The 26,430-nt window shown below is 30.3% G+C and overlaps 4 protein-coding genes across 5 annotated transcripts; 2 read left to right on the forward strand and 2 right to left on the reverse strand.

Annotated features, from left to right (window-relative positions):
• Nucleotides 1-387: 387 nt before the first annotated feature.
• Nucleotides 388-5,785, forward strand: LOC109603192 (zinc finger protein 616). Its single transcript, XM_049970366.1, has 6 exons — nt 388-564; nt 623-995; nt 2,670-3,972; nt 4,162-4,301; nt 4,389-5,615; nt 5,684-5,785. The coding sequence occupies exons 2-5, from the start codon at nt 625-627 to the stop codon at nt 5,602-5,604; spliced, it is 3,030 nt and encodes a 1,009-aa protein (XP_049826323.1). The 5' UTR covers nt 388-564; nt 623-624; the 3' UTR covers nt 5,605-5,615; nt 5,684-5,785.
• Nucleotides 5,786-5,819: 34 nt separating this feature from the next.
• On the reverse strand, nt 5,820-7,686 carry LOC109603178 (transmembrane protein 179). The gene is made up of 4 exons (XM_020019648.2): nt 7,537-7,686; nt 7,338-7,481; nt 7,125-7,286; nt 5,820-7,065 (listed from the first exon to the last, which is right to left on the reverse strand). Exons 1-4 carry the CDS (start codon nt 7,644-7,646, stop codon nt 6,780-6,782), a joined length of 702 nt encoding a protein of 233 aa, XP_019875207.1. The 5' UTR covers nt 7,647-7,686; the 3' UTR covers nt 5,820-6,779.
• A 232-nt stretch (nt 7,687-7,918) lies between these two features.
• Nucleotides 7,919-9,104, forward strand: LOC109603179 (replication factor C subunit 3). Its single transcript, XM_020019650.2, has one exon. The coding sequence runs from the start codon at nt 7,982-7,984 to the stop codon at nt 9,050-9,052; it is 1,071 nt and encodes a 356-aa protein (XP_019875209.1). The 5' UTR covers nt 7,919-7,981; the 3' UTR covers nt 9,053-9,104.
• A 1,968-nt stretch (nt 9,105-11,072) lies between these two features.
• LOC109605728 (probable E3 ubiquitin-protein ligase sinah) lies at nt 11,073-24,859 on the reverse strand. 2 transcript variants are annotated; one of them, XM_049961108.1, is made up of 2 exons: nt 24,635-24,859; nt 11,073-12,402 (listed from the first exon to the last, which is right to left on the reverse strand). In XM_049961108.1, exon 2 carries the CDS (start codon nt 12,385-12,387, stop codon nt 11,497-11,499), a length of 891 nt encoding a protein of 296 aa, XP_049817065.1. In that variant the 5' UTR covers nt 12,388-12,402; nt 24,635-24,859; the 3' UTR covers nt 11,073-11,496. The 2 variants fall into 2 exon arrangements, with proteins under 2 accessions (XP_049817065.1, XP_019877875.2); XM_020022316.2 differs by having other exon boundaries at nt 24,639-24,851.
• Nucleotides 24,860-26,430: the final 1,571 nt, after the last annotated feature.

The raw sequence follows: 26,430 nt of genomic DNA on the forward strand, positions 1-26,430 counted from the left end.
TTTTTCGACATAATTGATCATAGGTTTCGCATAAAAATTGTAAGCGAATTAAAGGATTAAAACCAGTTAATTTTTTAATTAAAATTACTTAATAAGTTATTAATTGAATTAACATTAATATTAGATTGAAGTGTATTTTATTATTTATATAAAATAATTTTTGTTATTAATATACCAATTTTCATGGTAGAAAGCATAAAAAATATATAAAAAATATTCAATACCAATCTAGAATAATAATATCTTTAAAATTAATAATTTTCGAAATAGGAAGAATAATACTTAAGCTTTTATTTTAATTTATGATTTATTGATTAGAATTTCGCGCCCACGTTGACGCTCCTCGTTTACAGGTTCCTTCGCCGCGTAAAGTTCACAACACAAAAATATGACATTTGCTGTTCGTTCGTTCTGTCGTTATCATTTGTAAAATTTTGTTTATTGTGCGACAGTGTGTGTGGGCTTTTCACTTTTACACGATAGTGGGACAAAATCACACTGTAAAATAAATAAACTGCAGCCGGGATAATCAAAACAGAACAAAATTTCGCAAACAAAACTAAGGTGAGAATGTCAAAACCCTAAATGAATATATTAGAACGTTCCGACTTGTTTATTGCAGAAATGAATTCGGAGAAACCGAAGGAGATTGAGCTGCAGGACAATGAAATCCCGGAAATGATCAGTATTACCGTAATATGCAGACTATGTGCAAATCAGAGTGATAAATTATTGTCAATATTCAATGAGGACAGCAGTCTTAATGATTTGGGCAGCAAAATCAATTTGTATTTGCCTGTTAAGATTTCAGAAACTGACAATTTACCAGTGCAATGTTGTTGGCAATGTGCATCTACGGTACTTACCTGGCACAATTTGTTTGTCACAGCAGTTGAAACTGATCATAGACTAAGAAATTGCCAGCTGGTTTCTGAGAAAGACTTGCTCGAGAATATTTACCAAGATGCTGTTATTACTGTTGAACAAAACGCAGAGTAAGAAATTTAAACTTTAATTTTATCATAGTCAAATTAATATTATGATTTTAATATGTTATTATTTATAAATATGATTTATACTTTTTATATTCTCTCTTATATTTAAGGGTAATATTTAATTGTAACACAATTAACACATTGGTGTCATTCACTTATCTTCAGCTGTAATTATTTTATTTTGGTACAGTGGTGGTTTATTTATTTATTTAAGTATTTTTTCCAGGATATATTTATAATTACTCATTTAACTATTTTATTATATCTATGTACTTTTCATTTTTTATCATCATTTTTTGATTCTTTATGAAGTATTTATTTTCCTCAATAATAAATATATATGTAACATATTAAATATGATTTAAAACTTCCGTTTTAAATGCTTGTTAGTACTGCAGAGATAAATTCATGTTATTTCAATTATTTTTATTATTAGTTTAATTTATATATCACGAGTATAATAACATTTATGTTATTTATTTTGACGCATCATACTGATATGCTCGTTTCTTAATGATTCCCTTCATTAAAACTGCTGACGTCAGAAGCCGGTAGTAAATTTTTAATTTATTATTCATTAAATCTTTTCAATTTTCAGAATATTGAAAATTAACATGCATATTGAAATGGCCAATGATAAGGAACACTAATGATATTTACTCTATAGTAACAGACGTGTTGCATCAGTCCAATTTGATATAAAGGAATTACTTTTACATTCTCAAATCTGTATCTACTGGTCTAATTATCTTATTGGATTATTAACATTACTTGAAATGGATTTGCTGACACAAACCTTTTGAATTCGTATAAATATTTTCTTCAGAAAAATGGTATCGAATCCATCCAATGCGTTAAAAGTTTGTTCAGTTAAAATTCAAGTATCAACCATTACAGTTGCGTTTAAACACTTTTGAGCTTCAAACTTTGAAATATCACATTAGTCTAGTTTGTTTTCTGGAGTACATACTGCTCCAAGAAAATAACATACTACAAAAAGACTGATTAATTAATGACTATTATTTTTTTACGAAAATGGGAAATATAAATGTATAAACTTTTTATTATTTCCTAAAAGTGTTTCCTTTTTTATTATGTTAAAGAAAAAACAAAGATAATTTAACTACAAAAAATTGAAAATTAATAACACTTAATTTGTATATAAATTAATAAGATTATTTAATATTCACTTTATTTAATAAGAGTAGTGTGTGTTTGACCATAATCCTGCATTAGAAAAAAATTGGGCTAATATTCGTCTTAATGTAGAATGACTAGAAAAAGTATCTTTGTGACATTCTAGAAATTGATGTATGAAGAACATCAAACCTCTTGTCTTAATCTTCTTTTACTAACAAAACAGCTTGACCACACTCATCATCAGTTAAATTTCTAGGTTGGCGTTTCATATTGATAGTACATAAAAATTAAAACGAAAATGGAAATAATTTAGTTCTAACAAAAAAAAAAAAAATAAACAAACCTCTTGTAAAAACTATATACTCGTTTTTAATTAATAGGTGGTGCATTAGATCCTTTGGGTCAGTGTACTTCCATAAATAGAGGAATGATTGTTATTTACATTTTCTGTTCTATTGATCAGTGATATATTCCTTCTGGCAGAAGGTTCTTGTTATTTTCGATCACACATGAATAAAAGTTGTTTGTTCACAGGGTTGTGCCAGATGCAGACAACTCGATTACAGCCTACTGCCATAGGGGAAATATTACTGAAGAGGAGGACAAAGAACCCCTGAAGAAACAGGATTATCTTTCGAAAAAAACTGAGTCAGTTACGTTTGGCGGTGCCAGTGAATTGGATCAGTTCAGTAGTTTAACAATACTCAAAACCGACTCATTCGACGACAACTTGGATAGCAGTAACGATTTCGATGCGTGTATAAGTACACATCTAGTGAGAGTTGGAAAAAACGAGTCGTCGTCCGAAGAGAAGAATGCGGTCGCCGTTTCGTCGTTCGAATATAATTGTCAGATATGCCCGAGATATTATATTACTGAACACGACATTGTTAAACACATAAAGGAGTGCCATTCTGACGCGCCACCAGATGAAAACCACGAGATAAAATCTGAGCCGCGTGAAAAAGCAAAAGATGAGGACAAGGTGCAGACACGAGTCGAATTTACTTGCCAATTTTGCTCGAGAGTTTATGTCAGCGAGGCCGAAATTGTGAACCACTTAAAGGAGTGTCACTCTTCAGCCACCCAGTCAGATAATTCTGGCGATCAAAAATTACCGGAGATAAAAACTCAATTGCGTGACAAACGGAAAATGCAAAAGCTCGATCAGGAGGTGGTGAATGCGGCTAAAGTCGTTGTTGACGGGAGAGTTTATTACAATTGTAAGGTGTGCGGCAAGAGCTTGCACTCACCTTACACATACATATGGCACATGCGCATTCATTCCGGCGAGCGACCCTACATCTGTGATCTGTGCGGCAAACAGTTCCGTGTGTCCCAGGGATTGGTTCGCCATCTCAAGGAGACCCACGCCAAAATTAAGAATTTCCCCTGCGACATTTGCGGCAGAATGTTCGCAACCAGAAGGAACGTGGAGGAACACAGGCGGATTCATACCAACGAACGGCCGTACATTTGCGACCTTTGCGGCAAGGCTTTCAAGCAGAAGGCCTCTTTGTTCGTTCACAATCGGTCTCACAGCGACACATATCCGTACAAATGCGTGTACTGTGACCAAGGGTTTAGATCAAAGCCGCCGCTCTTGATACACATCACCAGGCACACGGGAGAGAAACCCTTCCCTTGTCCGATCTGTGGAAGACATTTCCGCATAAAGTACGAATTGAAAAGACATATGCTCATACATTCTGATTACAAGCCCTTCTCGTGCACCATTTGCGGAATGAGTTTCAGACAGAAGAGATACTTGAGGAACCATAACAAACAGAACCATCCTCAGTTGGAGGAGGAAGGTGGTGATAAACTAAAAACTGAATAAATTGTGATTGTTTAAATGTATTATCCGTAATAAATATCCTTTTTATATATTCACAGTGCGTTTGATTATGAAACCTCCATGTTCATTTCAGATTAAGAATATTTTTTGTAAATATTGGCATGGAATAAAATAAAAAATGAAAAACAAATAGATAATTAAAATACCTGCTGGAGGTATATTCTGTAGAGGAGTGTTGTACGTTTCAGGTTCCAGAATTCCAAAGATGTAAATGAAGACAAAACGGTAATAATTCCCGGTGAAGTTACTGTTGAACCAGAATCTCAATTACGTCCTCTCTCCAATGTCTCATCAATGAACTTAATTAAGTAAGATATGAATTTAAATATTTATTTAAATCAATTTGAATTTTTAAGCAGTTAGTCAGTACAGAATTTTAAACTTTCAATTTCCAGATTGGAATATTTAGATGATGACCAAGGTACAAATGACGCTGATACTGAAATAATAACTCTTCAAGTTACTACCACAACAACAGACAACAATTTGAAAAACCACGAATGTAGTTATTGTTGTGAAAGTTTCCAAAAGACAGATGACTTACTAAAACATGTCAGAGACATCCATTGTGACAAATTAAGTGAGAAGATCAATAAACTTTCTAATTGTGAAAAGACAACGAATGAAGAAAATGTTAATAAAAACTCATGCTCAAAAACAGAATATTCTTGTCCTTACTGTAATAAAAAGTTCACCAGAAAGTTTGATGTGAACAGACATATTAAGGGAGTTCACAATAAAAAGGCAACAACTAACACAGTTGATATATCATGTACAAAATATCAAGATAATGTCGATGTACAAAACAACGCTTGCAAATTGTGTGAAATATCCTTCTCCTCAAAACTGTTGTTAAAACAACATATGAGGGACAAACATAATATTAAAGAGGCAAAAATTCGGCGTAGGCAGGACGAAATCGGTTACAGCTTCTTCTGCGAGGTCTGCTCAAAGGGCTTCACCAGAAAGTACGACATGCACTTTCACATGAGCAAACAACATCCCCGTGTGATAGAAATACCGACGTCACAGAGAGCACAAAACTCACATATACTCAAAGTTTGTCGTGTGGTTGATTCACTGGGAACATATTATAAATGCGACTTCTGCGAACAAACCTTTAAACGCACCTACAATTTGATACGTCACAGAAGCATACATACCGGTGAAAAGCGACATTTCTGCGACGTCTGCGGCAAAACGTTCCGCCTACCGCAATCTTTAAAGCAGCACATGAACAACATGCATCTGGGGCAACGTAATTACACTTGTACGGTTTGTTTAAAAAAATTCACCACCCATTCGAACATGAAGAACCACATGAACATACATCTGGACAAAAGGCCATACACGTGCGAGATTTGCGGCAAGTCGTTCAGACAAAGCTCGACACTCAGCATACACAAGTTGTTCCATTCGAATCGCAAGAAATACTTGTGTCCTGTGTGCGGCAAAACGTTCAGGAGGAGTCAAGACTTGAAATTACATGTGTACATACACACGGGCGAGAAGCCTTACAAATGCCGAATTTGCGACGTCAGTTTTAGGCTGCCCTGCAATTTGAAGAAACACAAGCGAATACATGATGCAGAGGTAAACTCAGAAAATTGATGGTGTTATTGGTAAGTATAATTCAGTCTATTAGATCCTATAATAATCCTATTGTAATTATTCTATTTTTATGTTACAGGACAAAATTTTATTTAGAATGGAGGACTACTAACAACATTCCTTTCCCTGAATTCAACATCTTTTGTGACTATAAAATCCAATAAATTGAATGAATTTTAAATTGTTTTATTGTAAATATATACAAGGCTTTATTTTATACTACAGTATAAAGTAAATAGGACAAATTAATATAACACACATAACTTGCCTAGTATACAAGAAAGGATTTCATTCAGATTTTTCCGTTTTGTCTGATTGTAAAAAAAGTTAGCCATGCCATCTCACGTTATTCGCATAACTTATTTTTTTACCTTCTGCAGTCAGCAATTAATTTATTGATTTAGGCATACTTTAATGATGTGATTAATCTGACTAGACTTTGATTTTTAAATTCTTATATGATGCCGTTTGAACGTATATCAGAAAAAAATAAAAGTTACTCTAATGTTTACATGGGTTTATATTTAATAACTAAAAATAAAAATACAATAATAAATACATCTTTCAATAATTCAATTAATATTTTTGAATATCTGTAGTTATTCAATTTGGTATATAAAAATATCCATCTTTTTTACGATAAATTGAATATACAACCTTATGTTATAATTCTGTATAAGTCATTACTAAATATTACAATAACATATATTAATTAAATAGTTTTGGTAATTATTTTTAAATAATAAAATGTGTAGTTAATGTGTACAAATGTATAAAATTATATATGTATAAAAATCCATTAAAATGTAAAAATTATGAAGAAAAGGAGAGTATAAAATTGTCAAAGACTACAATAGCAGATATTTTTATACCAAATTGTAGCAAATATCGAAGTTATTATCACAGCAATTTACCTTGATTAAGGTCACTCTACAAAGATATATATATGTTAGCTTCTACAGAAACCTAGCAATAATAGATATAGGTAAATTAAGCATAAAATGTTCATCACTTCATGGGTTTAAAGTGTATACTTTGTTAGAGTAACTAATTATAGTCACCTTCACTGTCTAATTTGACCCTACGATCTGGTACACAGTGTGGTGTATAAGTAATGATATATGAATAATAGCATATATTAAAAGATATGGATACTTGAGAATCCCAGTAGATAATCACTCTGCAGTTGCTGTGCTTTGACTGTTGTTGGATTCATGACCCAAAGAGGGAGTTGAATCTGCATTTTCATACACCAAACGTTGTCTTTCAATGTACATTGACACTCTAATATTTTCAATTTGATGATAGCGACACAATTTAATTAGGGCACAGACAGACAGTCCAACCCATGTAGTAAAGGAGCCCCAAATTCCAAATTGTGCTGTGCCAAGTTCAATATAGAAATTCTTTGTGTTTATTCCATCATTTTTATCAATTTCTTGACCTGCCGCAAGTTCACAACTAAAAATATTTAACATTAGTTTCAATGAATTGTTGTGTAACATAAATAATAAACTTACGATGGGAATCTTTCAGTCATATTATCACACCAAGCCATGAAGCCTAATGTAATCATAATAGCAGCTATGATGGTCATTCCACATAGTAAAATACCAGAAACCACCTCAAAAAATGCTGACAGGAAGGAGCTATCTGTTCCCTTATACAAGAAGAGTGAAAATCTAAAATTAATGGATTCAGTTATGTCCACTGGCTTAAGATCAACAAGTTACCTGTAAATTTGAAGCAATGAAACAATTCCGAGCAAAATACTTACAAAAATAGCATAGTCACAATAACATGATGATGCCCAGTTCACTTTTAATTGTCCATCTGCTTCTTGCCATTCTCCAGTTGAGAATAACAAACAGTGTCCCCTAAAAACAATTCATTGATAAACGATGTAAATTGATTGTAATTGATACCACGAACTTAAATTCACTCTGGTGTAAACTCAAAGGAACAAAAACACATAATGATAATATTAATGCTATTACGTGTCCAGCTATCTGACTGAGTAAAACTATATTTGTTAATGCCATTGTTAATTATTTTTGGAAATGCGATACATTTAATTGTTTGTCAAAATATGACAACAATGTCATACCATATGATAAAATTATTTTTGGTTATAAAATGTCACTTCAAATATAAAGTCAACTAAATATAAGTATATATTAAATAACAATTAACGTAACGTAACAATTTATAACATTATAAACTAATTACTAAAATATAAATCGAAACAACTTTAGTAAGGAATAATTATTTGGGTACATTTTTCCAATGAAAATTCAGTATTTGACGTTTGATTTGGCGCCAATAAATTTTTACTACAATACTTTTCAGTGGTCGTGTGGGTAAAGTATTGTGAAAAATGAGTGTATCATACCTTTGGGCAGATAAATATCGTCCAACTGACTTTGACCAGTTGGACTATCACAAAGAACAAGCTACTGATTTAAAGAATCTTACAAAGGATGGAGATTTCCCACACTTACTTGTTTATGGTCCATTAGGAGCTGGAAAGAAAACACGAATTATGTGCATTCTACGAGAACTGTTTGGTCCAGGAGTTGAAAAATTGAAAGAAGAAACCATGACCTTTACCACACCTTCAAACAAAAAGCTGGAAATCTTAGCCATAAGCAGTTTGCACCACATCGAACTCAATCCCTCAGATGTGGGACACAATGACAGGGTAGTGATAATGGACATCATTAAAAATGTAGCTCAGACTCATCAGTTAAATATGAATTCCCAGAAAAATTTTAAAGTAATTGTGTTAACTGATGCAGATGACCTAAGCAAAGATGCTCAACATGCTTTAAGAAGAACCATGGAAAAATATGTGGCTAACTGCAGAATTATCTTATGTGCCACTTCAATATCTAGAGTGATTCCGGCTATTCGTTCGAGATGTCTGTGCATTAGGGTCTCTGCTCCAAGTGTAGACACAATAAAGTCTATATTAAAACGTGTCAGTGCAGACCAGAAAGTGCCAGTACCTGATGCTTTGGCCAACACAATTGCTCAGCAATCAGAAGGTAACCTAAGACGTGCGTTGTTGATGTGTGAAGCAGCTAGTGTCAATGATTACAAAATGAACTATTCTAAACCTGATTGGGAAGTGTTTATTGAAAAAACTGCTTCAATTATACTCAAAGAACAAACTTTGCAAGGTATTGCCAAAGTTCGTAAACATTTGTATGAGCTGATAGTTAATGGCATTCCTTCAGAGTTAATATTTAAAGTGCTATTAAAATGCTTGCTTCAAGCATCCCCGGAGATTGCAGATAAGGTGGTTGAGGAAGCTGCTGCGTATCAACACAGATGCGTCCAGGGAAACAAGGAAATATTTCATTTGGAAGCTTTTGTTACAAAATTTATGTGTTTATATAATGGTTTATACAGTGGTATGGATGATTTCTTTAAAGATGATTTCTAGTAGCCTGTAGTTTTTTTTACTTTATTTTTGTAATAAATATTTTAAATTTAAATTTTTGGATTTTTTATTATTGATAAATAAATTAAGATGATAATATATAAAAAAATTATACAAGGTGTTTCATAACTTATCCGAAATTTTTTAACCAGATATGCACTTATAAACAATAAGTCGGTATCTTAAAAAAATTCTTATAAAAGTCCAACAGAAAACGAGATAAAAAATGTTAAAGTTTGTAACAAACCTTACTCTACAAAAATTGTTCAAAGTTTTCTCCATTGACCTGTAAGCAAACTTGGGCCTGTCTTATCCAATTTCATCGCACTAGTTCTAACCTTCCTCCTTGCTGCTGTTTCCGGAGACGCAGGTTGTAGGCAGCCGTTGTGATCCGTTCACGCAGCTTACCGATATTTTGTACATCTGTACGGTATACTTCGGTTGAAACAATAAAAAACCAGACAAAAATTGTTTTGGTTACAGTAATTGAAAATATTAAGAAGTAAACACTGCATAAAAAAGTTGTAGAGTAAGATTTGTTACAAACTTGAACATTTTTATCTCGTTTTTTGTTGGACTGTTATTAGAATTTTTTTTAAGAAATCGACTTATTAAAAAGTTTCGGATAAGTTATGAAACACCCTGTATACTGTAAGCAAGGTAAAATTGAACATTTTTAGTAGAAATTAAGGTTTTCCTTGTGGGTCTGGAGTCAATCGCACCCCATTCTCACTATACATCTTCAAACAAACCTTGAACTAACTTCAGCAATTCCTCTGTCCTCCAAGTCTATTTCAGTTGACGATAAGATTGAATTGTTTCTTGACACTCGAATTACCCAGTTATAGATTTAAGGTCTTACAAACTTAAACAAATTTTTTCCAGTTGGCCAGTTTCTCTAAATTTTTTAATAATGCGGGAAACGATTGACTTATTTAACCGTAAACTATTAGCTACCTCGTCTTGTTTCCCTCGGTATTGCTAAGGCTGAATTATAATTTTTCTTACTTCGCTTCGACCAATGATTCAATAATTATAATAAGCAAAAGACCGGTAGTAAATAATCGACTTAAATTTACAGAGAGCAGTCAACGACTGTCCATTGAATTGAGCTGCTATAATTATTGCCATAACTGTACATTACCTCTTTTAGTAATCGTTATCTTACACAGAAAGTCAATAATAGAAATAGGGAGTGTGTACATAAAATAAACACTTATAAACAATTTACATCTTTATTTCTTGTTATAAACTGGAATAATGAAATATTCTTGGTACACCATTACACCAAACAAATACATTGATAACAATTATTTTAAAAATAATCTAAAATGATTCACATTATACTGATTAATTATTAAAATAATTGTTAAAGTATACTACAATAATATAAAAATATCTACAATTTTGTGGAAATACAAAATAGGCAATATGAAAATGAAGTTTTTGATATTTTAAGAAAAAACTTCATTAACTGTATCCAAAATTGTACCTATTTATTAATGAGCCACATAGTCGCACATTAAAACCATAAAAGTAAATTGCACATTAAAATATTTTCTGTAATTTAATAAATGGTTATAATGAGAAACGGAGGTAAAAATCTTCCATAATATATAGGAACCCATAAACATTAAAACAAAAATAAATTAACAAACAAATGCGCTTAATTATAATTATGTGCCATAACGTCATTAATAAATACACTGGAGATTAGGCACTGTTAAATATTATAACTAGCTAATTATAAATGATGAAATGCAATTAAAAATACAACCTTAATTAAATTTTGTTTGTTAATATGTGACGTGCTATACAAATAATTATTCACAATAAAAATTGTTATGTTGCATGAAGATGCAATTGGAATTTTATGCAGTTTATAACAAAAGTGGGCATTTAAATGCAAAAGTTTTTTCGGAAACTCGAAAATTCGTAACATATTTCAAGTTATTCTTGCAATTTACAAGGAAACTGAAATTGGCGAATTTCAATGTGAAAAAACGATAATGAACTATTACAATTCACTTTTGTTTTTTAAAACAATATACATAAAATTCCATTTTGTGGACCAAAAATAAAAAAAATAAAATAAAAATTCAGTAATAAATATATAACACCTATTTAACCCTGAATATACTTATAGATTATATGAATATAAATTAAGTAATTAGAGCGAAATTAATTTTTATCCGCTATAAATTGGTAGATACAGAATGCCAATTTATATTTTGTTGTACAAAATAAACCATTCTTGTCAAATCTGCTTAACCAGGCAGCATGGAAAAATAAAAATAAAAAATATTTCTTTACCATAAAACATATTCATAAACAACCTAATATTAACGAATTCGTCCAGTACGCGGTTCAAACTTTACCGGTCCTTATAAAATTTGAACGGGATAAATAAAACAAGGATATAATTCTAATTAAATGTGGTGATCATGTTAGTAAGAATATTCGGCTTTATTCTTTTTGCCTTTTTGATTTTTATTCGGAATCGGCCCTTTCGACCGATTCCTCGGCTTATACGATGTGGTGGTGGTGGACAATAAAGCCATGGGTGACGACACCAAATTGGCAGCCGCCTTTTTAACAGGATGTATTCGCATGTAATACACAAGAGTCTGATCATCATTTAGCAAATGCTCTATTGTTTCTACGTTTATAACAATACAATTACCCTCTTTAAGTAAACTAGCGTTATCTAAGTCTATAGATTGACAGTAGTCGCTTAAAAGTATTTTTCGTTTCGTTCGTTCAGACTTAAACATCTCTATTTCGTAAAAGAACTCCTCCGCCTCCTGCGAGTTGCCTATGAATTGCACAGCCCAATAAAGTTTCTTGTTGATAAGTTTACATTTGAACCAAAACAGTTTTTCGTACGCGTAAGCCATGTTCACGTAAAATGATTCGTTCTTCATTTTGGTGTGGCACACGTTGCAGGATGTGTACGGTTTGCTTGTTATTTTCTTGGATGCCCAGTGCTGGCACAGATCCTCAAGCTTTCCGGACCAATTACATTTATCCATGGCACACTGGAAGCCCTTGAAACTGCACCTTAACTCGTGCGCCTCCCTCTCGTTGTGCAATAACCTTGTGATGCATCCGGATCCTTTGTAAATGCACGGGTACAGCATTTTCTGCGCCAAGCTTTCCAACGATATGTTTCTAGCGTTCGTGAATTTTCCCTGGCACAAAGCACATTGTTTCAGTTTCTTTCGGCACGCCTCGCAAACGCTGTGTCCAATGACGCATTGTCTTATTGGCGGGGACATGTAGTTGGTGCAGATCGGACATTCCAGCTCGATAAGGAGTTCATCGTACATTTCCTCCATTGTGTCTATATTTATCTGGAATAAAAAATATCAATCAGTATTTAAACTTAAAAGCAGTCACACAGTTTCATAATTTCATTTTCGTTTACCATATGAACTTATAATTAATTAATTTAATTCTAGAGTTGTTAGTGTCAAATAAGACTCTGATGATGCTTAGCCACTTGTGATAGTGAAACGTTACGACCAATAAACTCGAACAACTATAGATATGGAAATAATGGCCATGATAGCCTCAACCTTTCAATTAATTTTATTTTTAATTTTTTAATGTACATAAAGAAAATATGTACGAGGAACGTATTGTTTACCATCTGATCCTATTCACTTGAATTTGGATTCATCACTACAAAGTGCTCTTCGTCAAAATTGTGGAGCATATTTTTGTGTCAACTTTAGTCTTGTTCGAATATTCTTGAAATCCTTGAAAATTCCTGCTAGATATGCTGATATTATGTGACTTAATCTACTCCTTTTTTATTTATTTAGAAGACAAGAAGGGATTTTTCAAATTTCTATAAAAGGAGTTCTTTTAGTTAGTACTATTATTATTGTATTTTCAATTGAGTACGCCGTAAACCATTTTCGGGGGCATCTTAAGATTTTAAAGATATTAGTAATCATGAAACAATGATGTTAATTATTATTTCTCTCTTCTCTAGAGTGCAATGATTTTTCTTTCCACTGAAAGTGAGTTTAATAATATAATATAAATCCTAATAAGAATAAATTCTTACTATTGTTAAATAAATTATAAAAATAAATTCTTTGGTCAAACAAATCAGATTAATATGTGTGTTTAATGTCGTAGTTTTTATGATATAATTTAATTTTAAATTTTGAGCTATTTCACCGGCCACCATTGTATATATGTAATAATGAATTCAATTGACTAAGGTTTTAAAAGCACAATGTGAATATTTTCTTTAATATACTACTTTATTATTAACAATATACTAGAAAATTATTTGGAAATTTATTTCCTGACTTCCAGGTTTCACATTCGAATTGGACTTTTAACTATGGAATTATACTTGAGCCTACACATTCTTAGTGACGGTTTGTTCTATGTTCAATTACCCGAAAATTACACGATGTCCAATTATAGTAGTCCATTCAAACGAGGTGCAACAACCTTATTAGAATTCAAAGCACACATTTTATAGCTGTCGATGGTCTATTGAACAATTTTTTCTATTCAGTTTAATAAATATGTACAGTGTTTTACAGGCACATTTATTGAGAAAGTTAATTAAGTATAAAGTGTGTTTATTTAAAAAGTGTTGAACTGACATGTATTGTTAAGTGGCCAATTTGTTTTCCACACGATGTACAAATAAAAACTGTTTAATTTCTAATGCTGACCAATTATAAATCGTTAAATCAACCTCATTAGACTTATATTAACAATTTCCTATCATTAATGACTAGTATTTTAGAAATAGGTAAATAATTGGTTGAATATAATCATCGACAAGTAATAATAAATCTCATAAAAGGTACACTAAATATCGTACCTTTCTAATATCTTTCAAAGTGTCTTATTTTTAGATGTTGAATGGGTTTCTTGGGAATAAAAGAAAGAATAATGATATACATATAATTAATTTTAAATTATTTTAGGCAAAAACAATTTTAATAATGGGGATCTACCCATTTATTATACTTTTTATTGTAAGATAATTAGGGAGTTATTACTGTAATATACCCCATCCTAAAATCTGATAAAAATATCCGTTTGTCAGCTAGAAAACATATACCCTAATACATTTGACATTGGTATCCATCCATCTCAACACGAAACAAATTAAGCCAATTGAATGTATCGTCTCTCAAAAACTGGGTCCCCTCACATTCTGGTTCTAATGCACCAGCCTTGAACAATTTTATGTTGTGGTGGCATTTCCCGTTCGCATTAAGCGTTATAATAATCAAAAGGGAAAAATATCGTGTTCATTTTAAATTCGTACATTTTTTTTTTTGAATTTGTTCAGTAACTTATAATAATATCCCTAGTTAATATGAACCGGATATCAATCAGACAAGTTCATTAGGTATGAGATTGTTTTTTTTAAACGGCATTGCCACCAGCGAAGCATAAACAAAAGCAAATACAATATCATTGAATCGCAATTAGCTCGTTAAATTGGCAAAACGGTTGTGCACGAATTAAATATCTTAAAGTACAATGGTTGTCATTAGTTTTGAACAAAACGTTTCCCATGTGTTGTTTAAGTATTGAAATGACGAGAGAAAACGACCAGAAATAACATAGTAGCATTCATTCTGATTTTAATTAAACGGAACACTTCGAAATAAAATGTTTTGTTGGATCTAAGCCAAGGAAATCATAAATATCAGCTGATCGATTACAATAAAATTATACACATGTCTGAATGTCATCTGGAAATAAGACTAAGAAGTTTTGAAGACTTGTTTGGAATTAAATTTGTTTAGAAGTCCAAATGTGGTTTGAATCAGACACTTAATTATTTTTTATTGTGGTAATATATTAGATATTTTTTGGGTCCTGGCACCACAATGAACCATACTGTCGACTTGCAGTAACATAAATAATGAATTCTGACACTTTTTAATATGTATGAATATATAAATTATATATACAAAAAAGCCTTGTGCATTTTTGAGAACCAATATTTGATAAGGTATCTTCTGTAAACACACAATAATGTCCCCAATTCAAAGTAATCCGTTATTTACGGACTAAAAATACAATAAAAATAATGCACATTAATAGATTATTTTTGAAGTTTCACAATGTAGCCAGACGATTGAATGTTAAGTAAAACAAAGTAGTTAAAATCCTTATGGGTACAATTTTATTAGCATAAAAACAGTTTTACTTAAAAGCTATATATAAACACAATGACAATTGGGTTTCGGAACATTTGCATTAAAATTAGACAAGAATTTTCGAAAATTATCATTTGAACGTTTATACAGATGATTGTTAAAATTTTTATTTGATTTTTTGACAGTATGAAAATTCTTATCTTATTTTAAATCCCTTATCTATTGATATGATCGATAACATACATGGTGAGGTTCACACGAAAACACCTCTAAAAATAACATATTTTTAATGAAATCAGGTCTTCTGAATATCATGGAAAAAATAAGAATATCTAAGAATATCAGATACTGACTTGTCTGATTCGTTTTTAGAATAAGTTTTATAAAATATATTTAAATGTGTAGAACTGAGGGATGTCAATGGTGAATATACAGATAATACTGAACTGTTGGGTCTTGGTGGTAGATAAATTAAACTACTTTATATTCTGAATTATTTTTGCCATTTTATTCCATGATTTATTTGTAAATGTAATTTTTTATTCTGCAACAAATTTATCAATATGCAATATTTTTTATGAAACTTTGAAGACTGACTATAAACCGCCGTCATTTTCAGCCAGATGAGACTTATGTTTTATGCGATTTTAGTAAATACAGTGGTTTCCAGAGAAATAACATAAAATTTAAAATCGGACATCAACTAAATTATAGAAAAATCTAAGAAAATCAGATGTCAACTTTACTAATTCATTTTTTAGATTAAGTTTAGTGCCTTAAAATTGGTATATACGTATATAACTGAGATATGTCATCAGTGAACATAGTGTTCCAGATAAAACTGAACTTTTGGGTCTTTGTGGTATAAAAATTAAACTATTTCATATTCTGAAATATTTTTGCCATTTTATGTGATTTTTTATTCTGTCACAAATTTATTAATATGCAATTTATTTTTATGAAACTTTTGGAAAGTGACTATAAATCTCTGTCATTTTCATTTTAAGATAAGATTAAGGTTTCTATGCGATTTTAGTAAATACAGTAGTAGCTAAAAAAATAGCATACAATTTAAAATTAAACATTTTGTTTCATAAAAATGTTTAATTTAAATTTTGTCCAGTTAAAAAATATATATTAATATTCTATACTTTTTTTCCTTTTGTGTTACACATCTTGATTTGGTTGACCAAAGAAATAGTACATACAAATGTATTTACGTTTCGTGTATGAATTTAACAATACTTTTCATAGTCAGAATTTATTCTCAGTAGAACTTATACTATTTTATTAAATAAATTCACTTTCAGTGAGATGAAAGAAACATTGCTCTCCAGAGAAGAGGAAAATAATAATCAACATGAAATACAAAAGGTGTAAATATTGCTGATATTAATAAAAAACTTGCTTTACAATGCTTATTGACAAATATGAAACAACACACTCAATTGAAAATACAATTGGAAAAATCACTAAACGCCATCCTTTCTTGTCGTTTAGGTAAATAAAAAATTAATTAATTGGGCCATACAATATAAGTGTAGTTAATATAACACTGAGAAGTCCACTGAAAAGAATATTCGAACAAGACTAAAAGTTTGCACAAAAATGTATAATTTTTCCTCTAGAATTTTGGCGAAAGTTACATTGAAGTGATGAATCCACGTTCAATAGAACAAGATCATCGCAAAAACTACATACAGATACACTACAAAAACTTTGAAATACGGTGGAGTAAAAGTTTTGATTTGGGGTTCTTTTCCTCAATTAAAACACCAAAAAGCATAAAATTTATATGAATTGTGGTTATTAATTGAAGAGTAGTGGAATTTAATTTCCAATAACTATTGGCGATATTTCATTAAATTTATGCCTCATCGTTTACAGGTGGTTAAAACCAACAAAGGATGCCCAACAAAATATTACCAATTTTATTTGTAATGTATAAATTATTTTACAAATATGTATTTTTCAAAAATCTGCTATTTATGTGGCCAGCCACATTTTACATTTATTTTTGTTTAAGATTTGATTTAAGTAGGTAAGTTGGAGGTGTGTGTTTCCTAATTAACGTTAAGATTAAGTAATGTGGGCTATTTTTCTGGCCATCACTCTAAATAGTAGTGTAAGTACATTTCATCTAAGTAGAAATTTTTTGATTCAGTTAGAAAATGAATAATTATAGAAATAGAGGTGAGCTATTTCTTAGGCCACCACTATACTTATCGATTGGCTTTTTTATATTCGCTTAGTTTATACAAAAAAATATTAAAATTTTAATAAAAAAATAATTTTCATATACAAACATAACAATCTTTCTTATATTAAATATATATAATTCCCTAACTGCAATTGTTAACATGAATAAATTTAATATCAACCAACAGGGTGCTAATATCGGTTCACTAATGTACATAATTTTTGCACCAACAATTTGTAAAATTTAAGTAGTATCCTCAGCAGAAGGTCTGGATAATGTCTTCCTTTTAGGAAGTACCACAAAGAACTAATAATAATAAAACTACGGTTCTAACAACTGTATCCACCAATTTTTAAATCACATAGATTTACGAGACCGTAGCAAAGGCTTTCATAGTTAGCAATTAGACCATAGGTATTATTAGCTAATATTCACCATTACCTTCCCGGCGATCATCTCGGGACAACAAATTACATGTCAATATGAAGATAAAATATTCAACGATGGATTACCACACCGGCAAATTGCACAGTCCAATCCCCCAATTGAATTCAATTTTTTTATTTCGTCGTGCACGCGAAATTTACGCACGCATGTGTTGAAAATTGATTCAAGTACTCTCATTAAGCCGCATGAACACGACAACAATCAGCGGCGGTTTCGTCATATTTTTCCAGCTCCGTAAATCGATAAATTACGAAACGACTTGAGAAATTACCGATTTCTGTCTGCGTTAGCTTTCCAGGGACAAGGAAATTGTCGATTCATAAATATTTAGTGGTGGGGAATTAGACGTTGAGTCGCCATCGATGGATGACATAATTATTTCTTAAAACCGTTTTAAATTTATAATTTTCAAACACGTTGACATTGAAAGCGACGTTTTCACTTCGGCCTTCTGATACCGTACATGTGTCGAAACTGTGTTTACTTACCAAAGCCGATACTGATAAATTATTACGATTTAACTAGTAACTGTAAACAGATTCGTCGCGGAAAAACGTCGTAAATGTTAAACGAAACGTAGATGTGACGTTCGTCTTCGACTTTTTTAATTAACAGGCTACAAGAGAGGAAGCCGTAAAAAAAAATGGAAAATTATGTAATTTACAGAGCCGTACACCTGCGTTTGGATCAATCCCTTCGGGACCGTGGAAAGTGGCGGAGAGCCCGGCCGATGGAACAGGTTTGCGCGAACAAGAATCTCCCGACTGGAAATAGCTACAATTATTTTTAAATCGCACAATTTATATTCTTCGCGCAAAGAAAGTGACATACAACGTCGGCTATTTATAGAGACCGGTCCGCAAAACGATAAAAGAACAGACACGGGAATTATGCCGATTATGTGATTTTTCGAATTCGAGTTCGTGCACGTGCAACATGGCACTTTCGAAATGTGGCGATAAGGTATGCAGCAAATTGGCGAATTTCGAGCAATCGGTTTAATAACTAATGAATAAATTTAATAAATGACATAACGGTGCGACTGGTTTTGCACAGTGTTGATGGAAATTAGAAAGCAAATACCCTTTATGTAGATACAGGAATAACTTTGCATTGCCATTTATTATTTATACAACTAAATTAAGTCAAAAGGGCTTTCCTAATGATAATTAATTTGTATTTAATTATTACTTAATTACATCAAATTACTTTGAAGTGAACAGCAGATTAAATAACATGTACTACATGCCTGACAATTTTATTACTTAAAACTCTAGTTTAATGAAAGGAATATCATACGAATGATATCTATTACAACATTTCTAGTCAAAAAATGAGACTTGATTAAGCCATTCAAAAAAAAAAAAAATATGTTCACCAATTAGAATTTTTCAAACACAAAATTTCATAAAGATATAATGTTAACAACTATGTGATAAAGTTAAAAATCACATTCTTAATAATAAGCTCTCCATTGAATTGAGTATTCTTCAAAATGGATACATACCAAATATAATTCAGAAATCATATTCAAAAGAATAAGTACCGCTTTGAATTTAGCTTCTTTCAAAATGGTACATATTAAATTTTATTAAAAAAATCTTTCATGCCACTGTGTGATTAGTAATATTCTCAAGTTCTTCATTGAAATTGGTACATATAAAAATAAATAATATTGTCAATTTTCAAATTTGTGGCAAAATTAAAATTTACATAATAAAAAATAAGGTTTTCAGGGTAATTGGCATTTTTCAAACTCGATACATATTAAATTTCATAAAAAAGATATTGCATATTAATAAATCTGTTGCCGATATAAAAATCGAATTTCCAATAATAAACTCTCCATAGAATTTTGAATTTTTTAAAATGGTTACGTACCAAATATTATAAATAAATATTGCATATTAATAATTCTGTGGCAATACCAGGAAACACATTCTAAAAAATAAGTTCTGCTTTTAATTTAGCATATTTCAAGTTTTATTGAAAAATGTTACATATCAATAAGTCTGCAGAAGAGTTAATAATCATATTCTCAAAAATATAAGTTAGCATTCTTCAAAATGGGTTCATATCGAACATAAAAAATATTGCCAATTTACAAGTTTGTGTCAAAATTAAAATTTACATTCTAAAAAATAGTCTCTAGTGTAATTAGCATTTTTCAAACTCCGTACATATTAAATTTAATAAAAAATATTCCATTTTAATAAATCTGTTGCCAAGATAAAAATCGAATTTCCAATAATAAACTCTCCATTGAATTTTGAATTTTTTAAAATGGTTACATACCAAATATTATAAAGAAATATTGCATATAAATAATTCTGTGGCAATACCAGAAAATACATTCCAAAAAATAAGTTCCGCTTTTAATTTAGCATATTTCAAATTTTACTAATAAAAATGTTACATACCAATAAGTCCGCAGAAGAGTTAATAATCATATTCTCAAAAATATAAGTTAGCATTCTTCAAAATGGGTTCATATCAAACATAAAAAATATTGCCAATTTACAAGCTTGTGTCAAAATTAAAATTTACATTCTAAAAAATGGTCTTTAGTGTAATTAGCATTTTTCAAACTCCGTACATAATAAATTTAATAAAAAATATTCCATTTTAATAAATCTGTTGCCAAGATAAAAATCGAATTTCCAAAAATAAACTCTCCATTGAATTTTGAGTTTTTTAAAATCGTTACCAAATGTTATAAAGAAATATTGCATATTAATAATGTTGCATGTCAATAAGTCTGCAGAAGAGTTAATATTCTGATTCTCAAGAATAAGTTCTTTAGTGAAGTTAGCATTCTTTAAAATGGGTACATATCAAATACCAGAAAGATCAAATCAAGAAATATTGTCTATTTATAAGTATGTAGCAAAATTAAAATTCACATTTTAAAAAATAAAGTCTCCAGTGTAATTAACATATTTGAAGCTGGGTACATAGTAAATTTCGTAAAAAATTGCCAATTCTGTCACATTCTTCTAATCGACTTATTTCCTGACTCTTTTGATCAACTAAAATTAATTCGTTAATTCTCACAAACAGTTTAATTCTCGCCATGCCAGACCACAAATTCACTTTTCTCTATTAGACTATTCAGTACTGACTGCAGTCAGTTGTAACGTTTGAAGAAAGCTAATGCGTTTTGACATTATTTGATATTTTCTGATACTGATGATTCCTTTATGGTAGTTGATCGGACGAAATATAATTGTTTGAAGAATGTAATTTTTAACTTTATCGCAGACTTATTAATAGGCAAATTAAAAATTTAATAATGTATCCATTTTGAAGTACGCCAAATTCAGGATAATTTAATTTTGAATGTGAATTTTGAAGAATACAAAATTTAATAACAAAATCAATTAATGCATTTTTTCCCATTTTACAATTGTAATATATTCATTAAGTTCACTGTGTAAAATTTCGTTTCAGTGGAATTAAATGGATATTATTAATAAAAAAGGTTTAAATGGAAATCAATTATGAATAATTACAATTATTAAAACATATTTGTCTCAAATTTGTTTATAAATCAATTTACTTTACAGTGAATTGTGTCATCAAGTGTTACTAAGTTTTCATAACAATATCAAGGCTGAGTAATGTATACATTATTATTCTCCCGTCTTTTCCTATTAAAATGTTAAAATACTTAATTGCAATTATAACATGTTTGCCTTTTACTCTGTGTTTAATGCTTAAGACGTTCTATTATTATTTGTTTCACGATGCAACTATACTAACAAATTACCCACAATTTAGACATATTTTGAGTCGATTCTTCGCCTCCCGTCGCATTAATTTTATAAGGCCCCTAATTTATGTCATATTTGTTATACGAAACGAAAAATATCGTTTTCCAAAATTAGAACTGATGCACAGGTGCGACCACTTGCCCCGTCGGTAAATTGGGCAATATTTACTTCCGCGTCTCATGTTAATTAAAAAATATATATATAAAATCTGTCGGTATTACATAAATACAAGTCTATTTCCAACTTTTGTTTAATAATAATACCTAAGCCATTTTATGTCTTTTAAAAGTCTACACAATTATCTTTAGTCATTATTTTAAAACCGTGACTAACCGAAAACTATTAACTGGACAAACAAGAGTTTTCAAGCGTTAATTTTCGTGATACGAAAAGTAAATTTTGCGCTAAGGACGTGGGGTTTTCTGAATCATCCAGAACAAGACCATTGCGATCGGGGGTCAAGTCGGCTCGTTGGCCCAATTAACCAACCGAGATAAATCAACAATTGAAACGAGTAGGTAACGCATTCTTTGTGTATGTACACCGCAAACAATGTGTGGCCGCTTTCTTTTTTAATCGAGTCGTAAAGATAACGATACATGCTGTTGGAGAGCATAAAAAAGCGGTACATTTATATAGGAAATGATCGGATATTGTTTAGTCATCGGCGGACTGGGAGAAAGTGAAGAGGGCGGACGAAGATTTGAATTGTTCTAGTGAAATGTTATGAGGGTGTTACAAAAATGCTTTCCATTTCATGTAAATCACTTGTCGACCGGCCGATAATTTAATTAATTGGCTAGGGACTTTCAAAAAACACGTCCATTTAATATGTGGTAATAATAACCTCTTAAAGATGTTCTGTATTTTTGTTTAAAAAATGATGCAATTATAGGAAGGAAGTGGTTAATTATGGAGAGGTATTACATTATCATAAATTTGTTTAAAGTCTAGATAAATCTTATGGGAAACGTCCGAATTGTTTTAATTATAAAATATGTTAAAGAAACAAAAGTTTTTATATACTGCATAACCATGAATTAACCCATTAAAATCCCTTGATTATGATTAATGGCAGTAGGAGTACATAAAATGATTCTATACAGGTTCACAGTTAAATAAAGTATTCCAAACAAACTTAAATGAACCAAATTGAGTAATTTTCGTAGAAATTTAAAGTAAATAGTCTCGTCTATTAATTACAGTAACTCATGCATCCAGTACTGCTCAGTGGCCATTGAGAATGTACAGTGGTGGCCAGAGAAATAGCACAAAATTTAAATCAAACATTTTGTAAGAGTTATTATTTTAAATGCATATATTAGTCTGATTTGGTTGGCCAAAGAAGTAGCACATTCAAATGTATTTACGTTTTGTGTATGTACTTAACCTTAACCCTCTTAATAGTTAGAATTTATTCTTATATTATTTTATTAAATAAATTTACTTTCAGTGAGAAAAAAAACTTTGCTCTCCAGAGAAGAGGAAAATAATAATTAAGATGAAACATAAAGGAGTAAATATTGTAGATATTAATAAAAACTTATGATGCTTCTGGTTATTAACAAATATGAAACAACATACTCTACTGAAAATATAAAACGAAGAAGTCCTAACAAAAAGACAACTCATTTTATTGACAAACAAATTGGAAAAATCAGTAAACGACATTCTTTCTTGCCCTCTAGATAAATAAAAAATGAATTAATTGGGTCATAAAATATCAGTATATCTAGTAGACTGACGTGATGAATCCATGTTCAACAGAACAAGATGAGATGGTAAAAAATACACTCATCGTCCTTATAATAAAAGTTTGGATCCCAGATACAGTACAAAAACTTTGAAACACGGTGGAGAAAAAGTTTTGATTTGGGATTCCTTTTCTTGGCACAATATACATTACAAAAAATTATTAGTAAAATGGACCGTTTTGTATACAGATGCATCATGAGAGTAATAGAACCATTTGCCACCGACATTTGAAAACTTGGGAAATGACATGTAATCTTGATTAAAACACCAAAAAACATAAATCGTGGTTATCGATTGTAGAGTGGTGAAATTTAATTTCGAACGACCATTGCCAATATTTCATTTTTGAATCATCCTTTACAGGTGGTTATAATGAACAAAGGGTACCTAATATTAACAATTTTGTATAAAATTTATTATAAATTACTTAACAAATATATACTTTTCAAAAGTATATATTGATCAGTCACATTTCGCATTTATTTTGTTTAAAATTTGTAAGTATTTAAATTATTTTGATTTAGGTACAAAATGAATAATGGGAGAAAGAGTATAGCGTAATTATTTTAAGTAAAATATAAAATATTTTGATTGCATTTAATTAGAGGTGTGCGTTTCGTAATTAAAGTTAAGATTAATTAAAGTGTGCTATTCCTCTGGCCACCACTATAAATAATAGTGGATGCATAAAATTGCATGTGTTCTAATAATAACGCTATAAATAATGTAAGTAATTAAAAATTAACTGATAAGCTGCTGTGCTGAGATATTTTGGGAAGCAGATTGAGCCAACGCCATTAATTAATTTTGATAATAATTCGAACTTCAAAGTCTGATTGTGATTTGAAAGGATTCTTTGTTGAGGGAGCTGTGTTTCAACAGTTCAGATTGTTGTTGCTGAGCTGTGTTTAGATATGACACTCGTTCGATAAGTGTAAGATGGGCACACTATAAATGTGTAAATTGAAAAAAATTAAAACAAAAAAAAGTTTTTGTTCCAATTTCTTGTTTTTATTGTACGAACGAAACAGAAAATGCGAGTTAAATTAATTGAACGGTAAAATCCTGGCAAATTTGTAATTATAGTTAGTTGGAAAAGATGTTTCGTTTGTTTACTATAAGTCGGTGCAGTTTACTCATTCAACACGCCAATAAAAATCCTATTGTTTGGCAAAAACACATCATAAATCCGCAATGAAGTACACAAAACATGCACACCATACACACGCGCACGATTTTAATGGAATCATTTACTTACTTACCGAAAACCTTTGTTGCTACGTCTTATCTGTTACTTTGGTAATCTAAAAACTAACCGCAGAACTGGCAGTCCGGCGTAAAACACTCGATGCAACACCGAACAAGAATAACACGTTTTGAATCTCGTTGTTGTCATGAATTTACTGTCTGGTAGTGCACGTCACACTCACTCTGACTTAAGTGCGAGATAGAGATGCAACGAGGACTACACGTCGCGCACATCGAATCATTTTACATCGATTGCGCAGGTATTTCTTTGCCGGCTATTTGACGTTTTTGGGACAGAGACGTACTTCGTGAATTTTCGACGCATCGACAACGGGTATATTTAAATGTGAGTGGTTGTCAAGTCCATATCGATGTTGCGAAAAACATCCCGATGAAAATAAGACGTTCTATGATTGAATAATGAAATTTCACTCACTTGAAACTCTGCTTATTATTTGTTTGATCATCTGAAATGTCCGCCTAAGGAGAGATTTAAAAAGCTACTAAAAGAACAAATATTACATGTACCACTTATTATTATTATATGGTAAATAACGTAGCATGAAACCGTTAAAAATTACTCCTAAGAATAAAATTATTTATGGCCTATTTCATTTTATATGCTCATGATTTTATCTTCTCTAGCATATCGTGGACAATTTTGTTTTTAGGGCATAAATCAATTATTTTCCATTTTTTTTTCTTTAAATGCGTTCAAACTTTTTGAAAATGTTTGGAATGGGTCATTCTATTACTGCAATGTTCCAATGATTTATTGAATTTAATCCAATTAGGTTTTAATAAATTTTCTAGAAATTATTTTTTTTTATTATCTTGAAATCACCAACATTTTAATTTTAATTCTATTTAGAACTAATGCAATAGAATATCCGGTTATAGAAGTTGCATGTATATTTATAATATTATATGGTAAACGAAGTAGTAAAAGTAGTAAATTGCACGTAAGAATAAAATTGTTTATGGTCTATTTTATTCTAAGTTGATCAACCAACTGATCATGATTTTATATTTTCTAGAAACTTGTGAGTAATTTTGCTTTTAGACCGGGAATTATTTAAAAATCTTTGGAATGGGTCGCCCTTTTACCGCAATGTGTCAACAATTAGTCAATAAATTTTGGTTTATTTGATTAACTATTGATTTATTAGATATAATCCTAATCATAGATAAATATTTTTACTTCAACTGAAATATAATTACTATAGTTATTGTATATTTCAATTTAAATTTGACTTTGTGATTTATTTTATAAAAAAATCGTTAAATTAATTTTAAAATAATTTCTTTACTAGAATAGACTAAACATATTTTTCAGTAAATTTATTTTATTTTTCTAAAAATTTGTAAAAACTAAATAATTTTTTAGGAGCGTTTGCAATAAATTGCCGGCTATAAATTTTAATTTTAAATTTAATATTTTAATTTTAATTCGAATTAAAAAATTTTAATTGAGAGAAATATTTGTTGTATGTTTCAGCATATTTAAAACATACTGATATTTTTAAATTAAGTTTTCATTTTAAACTTAGAAAATTAATTCTAATTGGATTCACCTCTAATACGAAATAATGAACTAAACTTTTAGATAAATTAATATATGTTTAAGAAATTTTACAATTGTATTATATTTATTAATATTTACAATAATCGAGATTAATAAAATAAAATTTATAATATGTTGTAAAATAATATATTATGTATTTCCGGAGGATGTACCAATGTCACCGTTAATTGTGTTATGTCGAAGTCTATTTTTTATGTAAAAATGAGTTCGAAATAAAACTA

The sequence above is a fragment of the Aethina tumida genome, chromosome 1, assembly GCF_024364675.1.
Source record: "Aethina tumida isolate Nest 87 chromosome 1, icAetTumi1.1, whole genome shotgun sequence".
NCBI classification, from domain to species: Eukaryota; Metazoa; Arthropoda; class Insecta; order Coleoptera; family Nitidulidae; genus Aethina; species Aethina tumida.

Excerpts from the sequence above, each read along its gene's own strand:
- LOC109605728 (XM_049961108.1), bottom strand. The coding sequence starts at position 12,387 with ATGGAGGAAATGTACGATGAACTCCTTATCGAGCTGGAATGTCCGATC.
- LOC109603178 (XM_020019648.2), bottom strand. The coding sequence starts at position 7,646 with ATGGCATTAACAAATATAGTTTTACTCAGTCAGATAGCTGGACACGTA. Across the intron at positions 7,287-7,337 it reads TCATTGCTTCAAATTTACAG|ATTTTCACTCTTCTTGTATA; the intron begins GTAACTTGTTGA and ends CATTAATTTTAG. Across the intron at positions 7,066-7,124 it reads ATGACTGAAAGATTCCCATC|TTGTGAACTTGCGGCAGGTC; the intron begins GTAAGTTTATTA and ends AAATATTTTTAG.
- LOC109603192 (XM_049970366.1), top strand. The coding sequence starts at position 625 with ATGAATTCGGAGAAACCGAAGGAGATTGAGCTGCAGGACAATGAAATC. Across the intron at positions 3,973-4,161 it reads GTGATAAACTAAAAACTGAA|AGGAGTGTTGTACGTTTCAG; the intron begins TAAATTGTGATT and ends TATATTCTGTAG. Across the intron at positions 4,302-4,388 it reads TCATCAATGAACTTAATTAA|ATTGGAATATTTAGATGATG; the intron begins GTAAGATATGAA and ends TTCAATTTCCAG.
- LOC109603179 (XM_020019650.2), top strand. The coding sequence starts at position 7,982 with ATGAGTGTATCATACCTTTGGGCAGATAAATATCGTCCAACTGACTTT.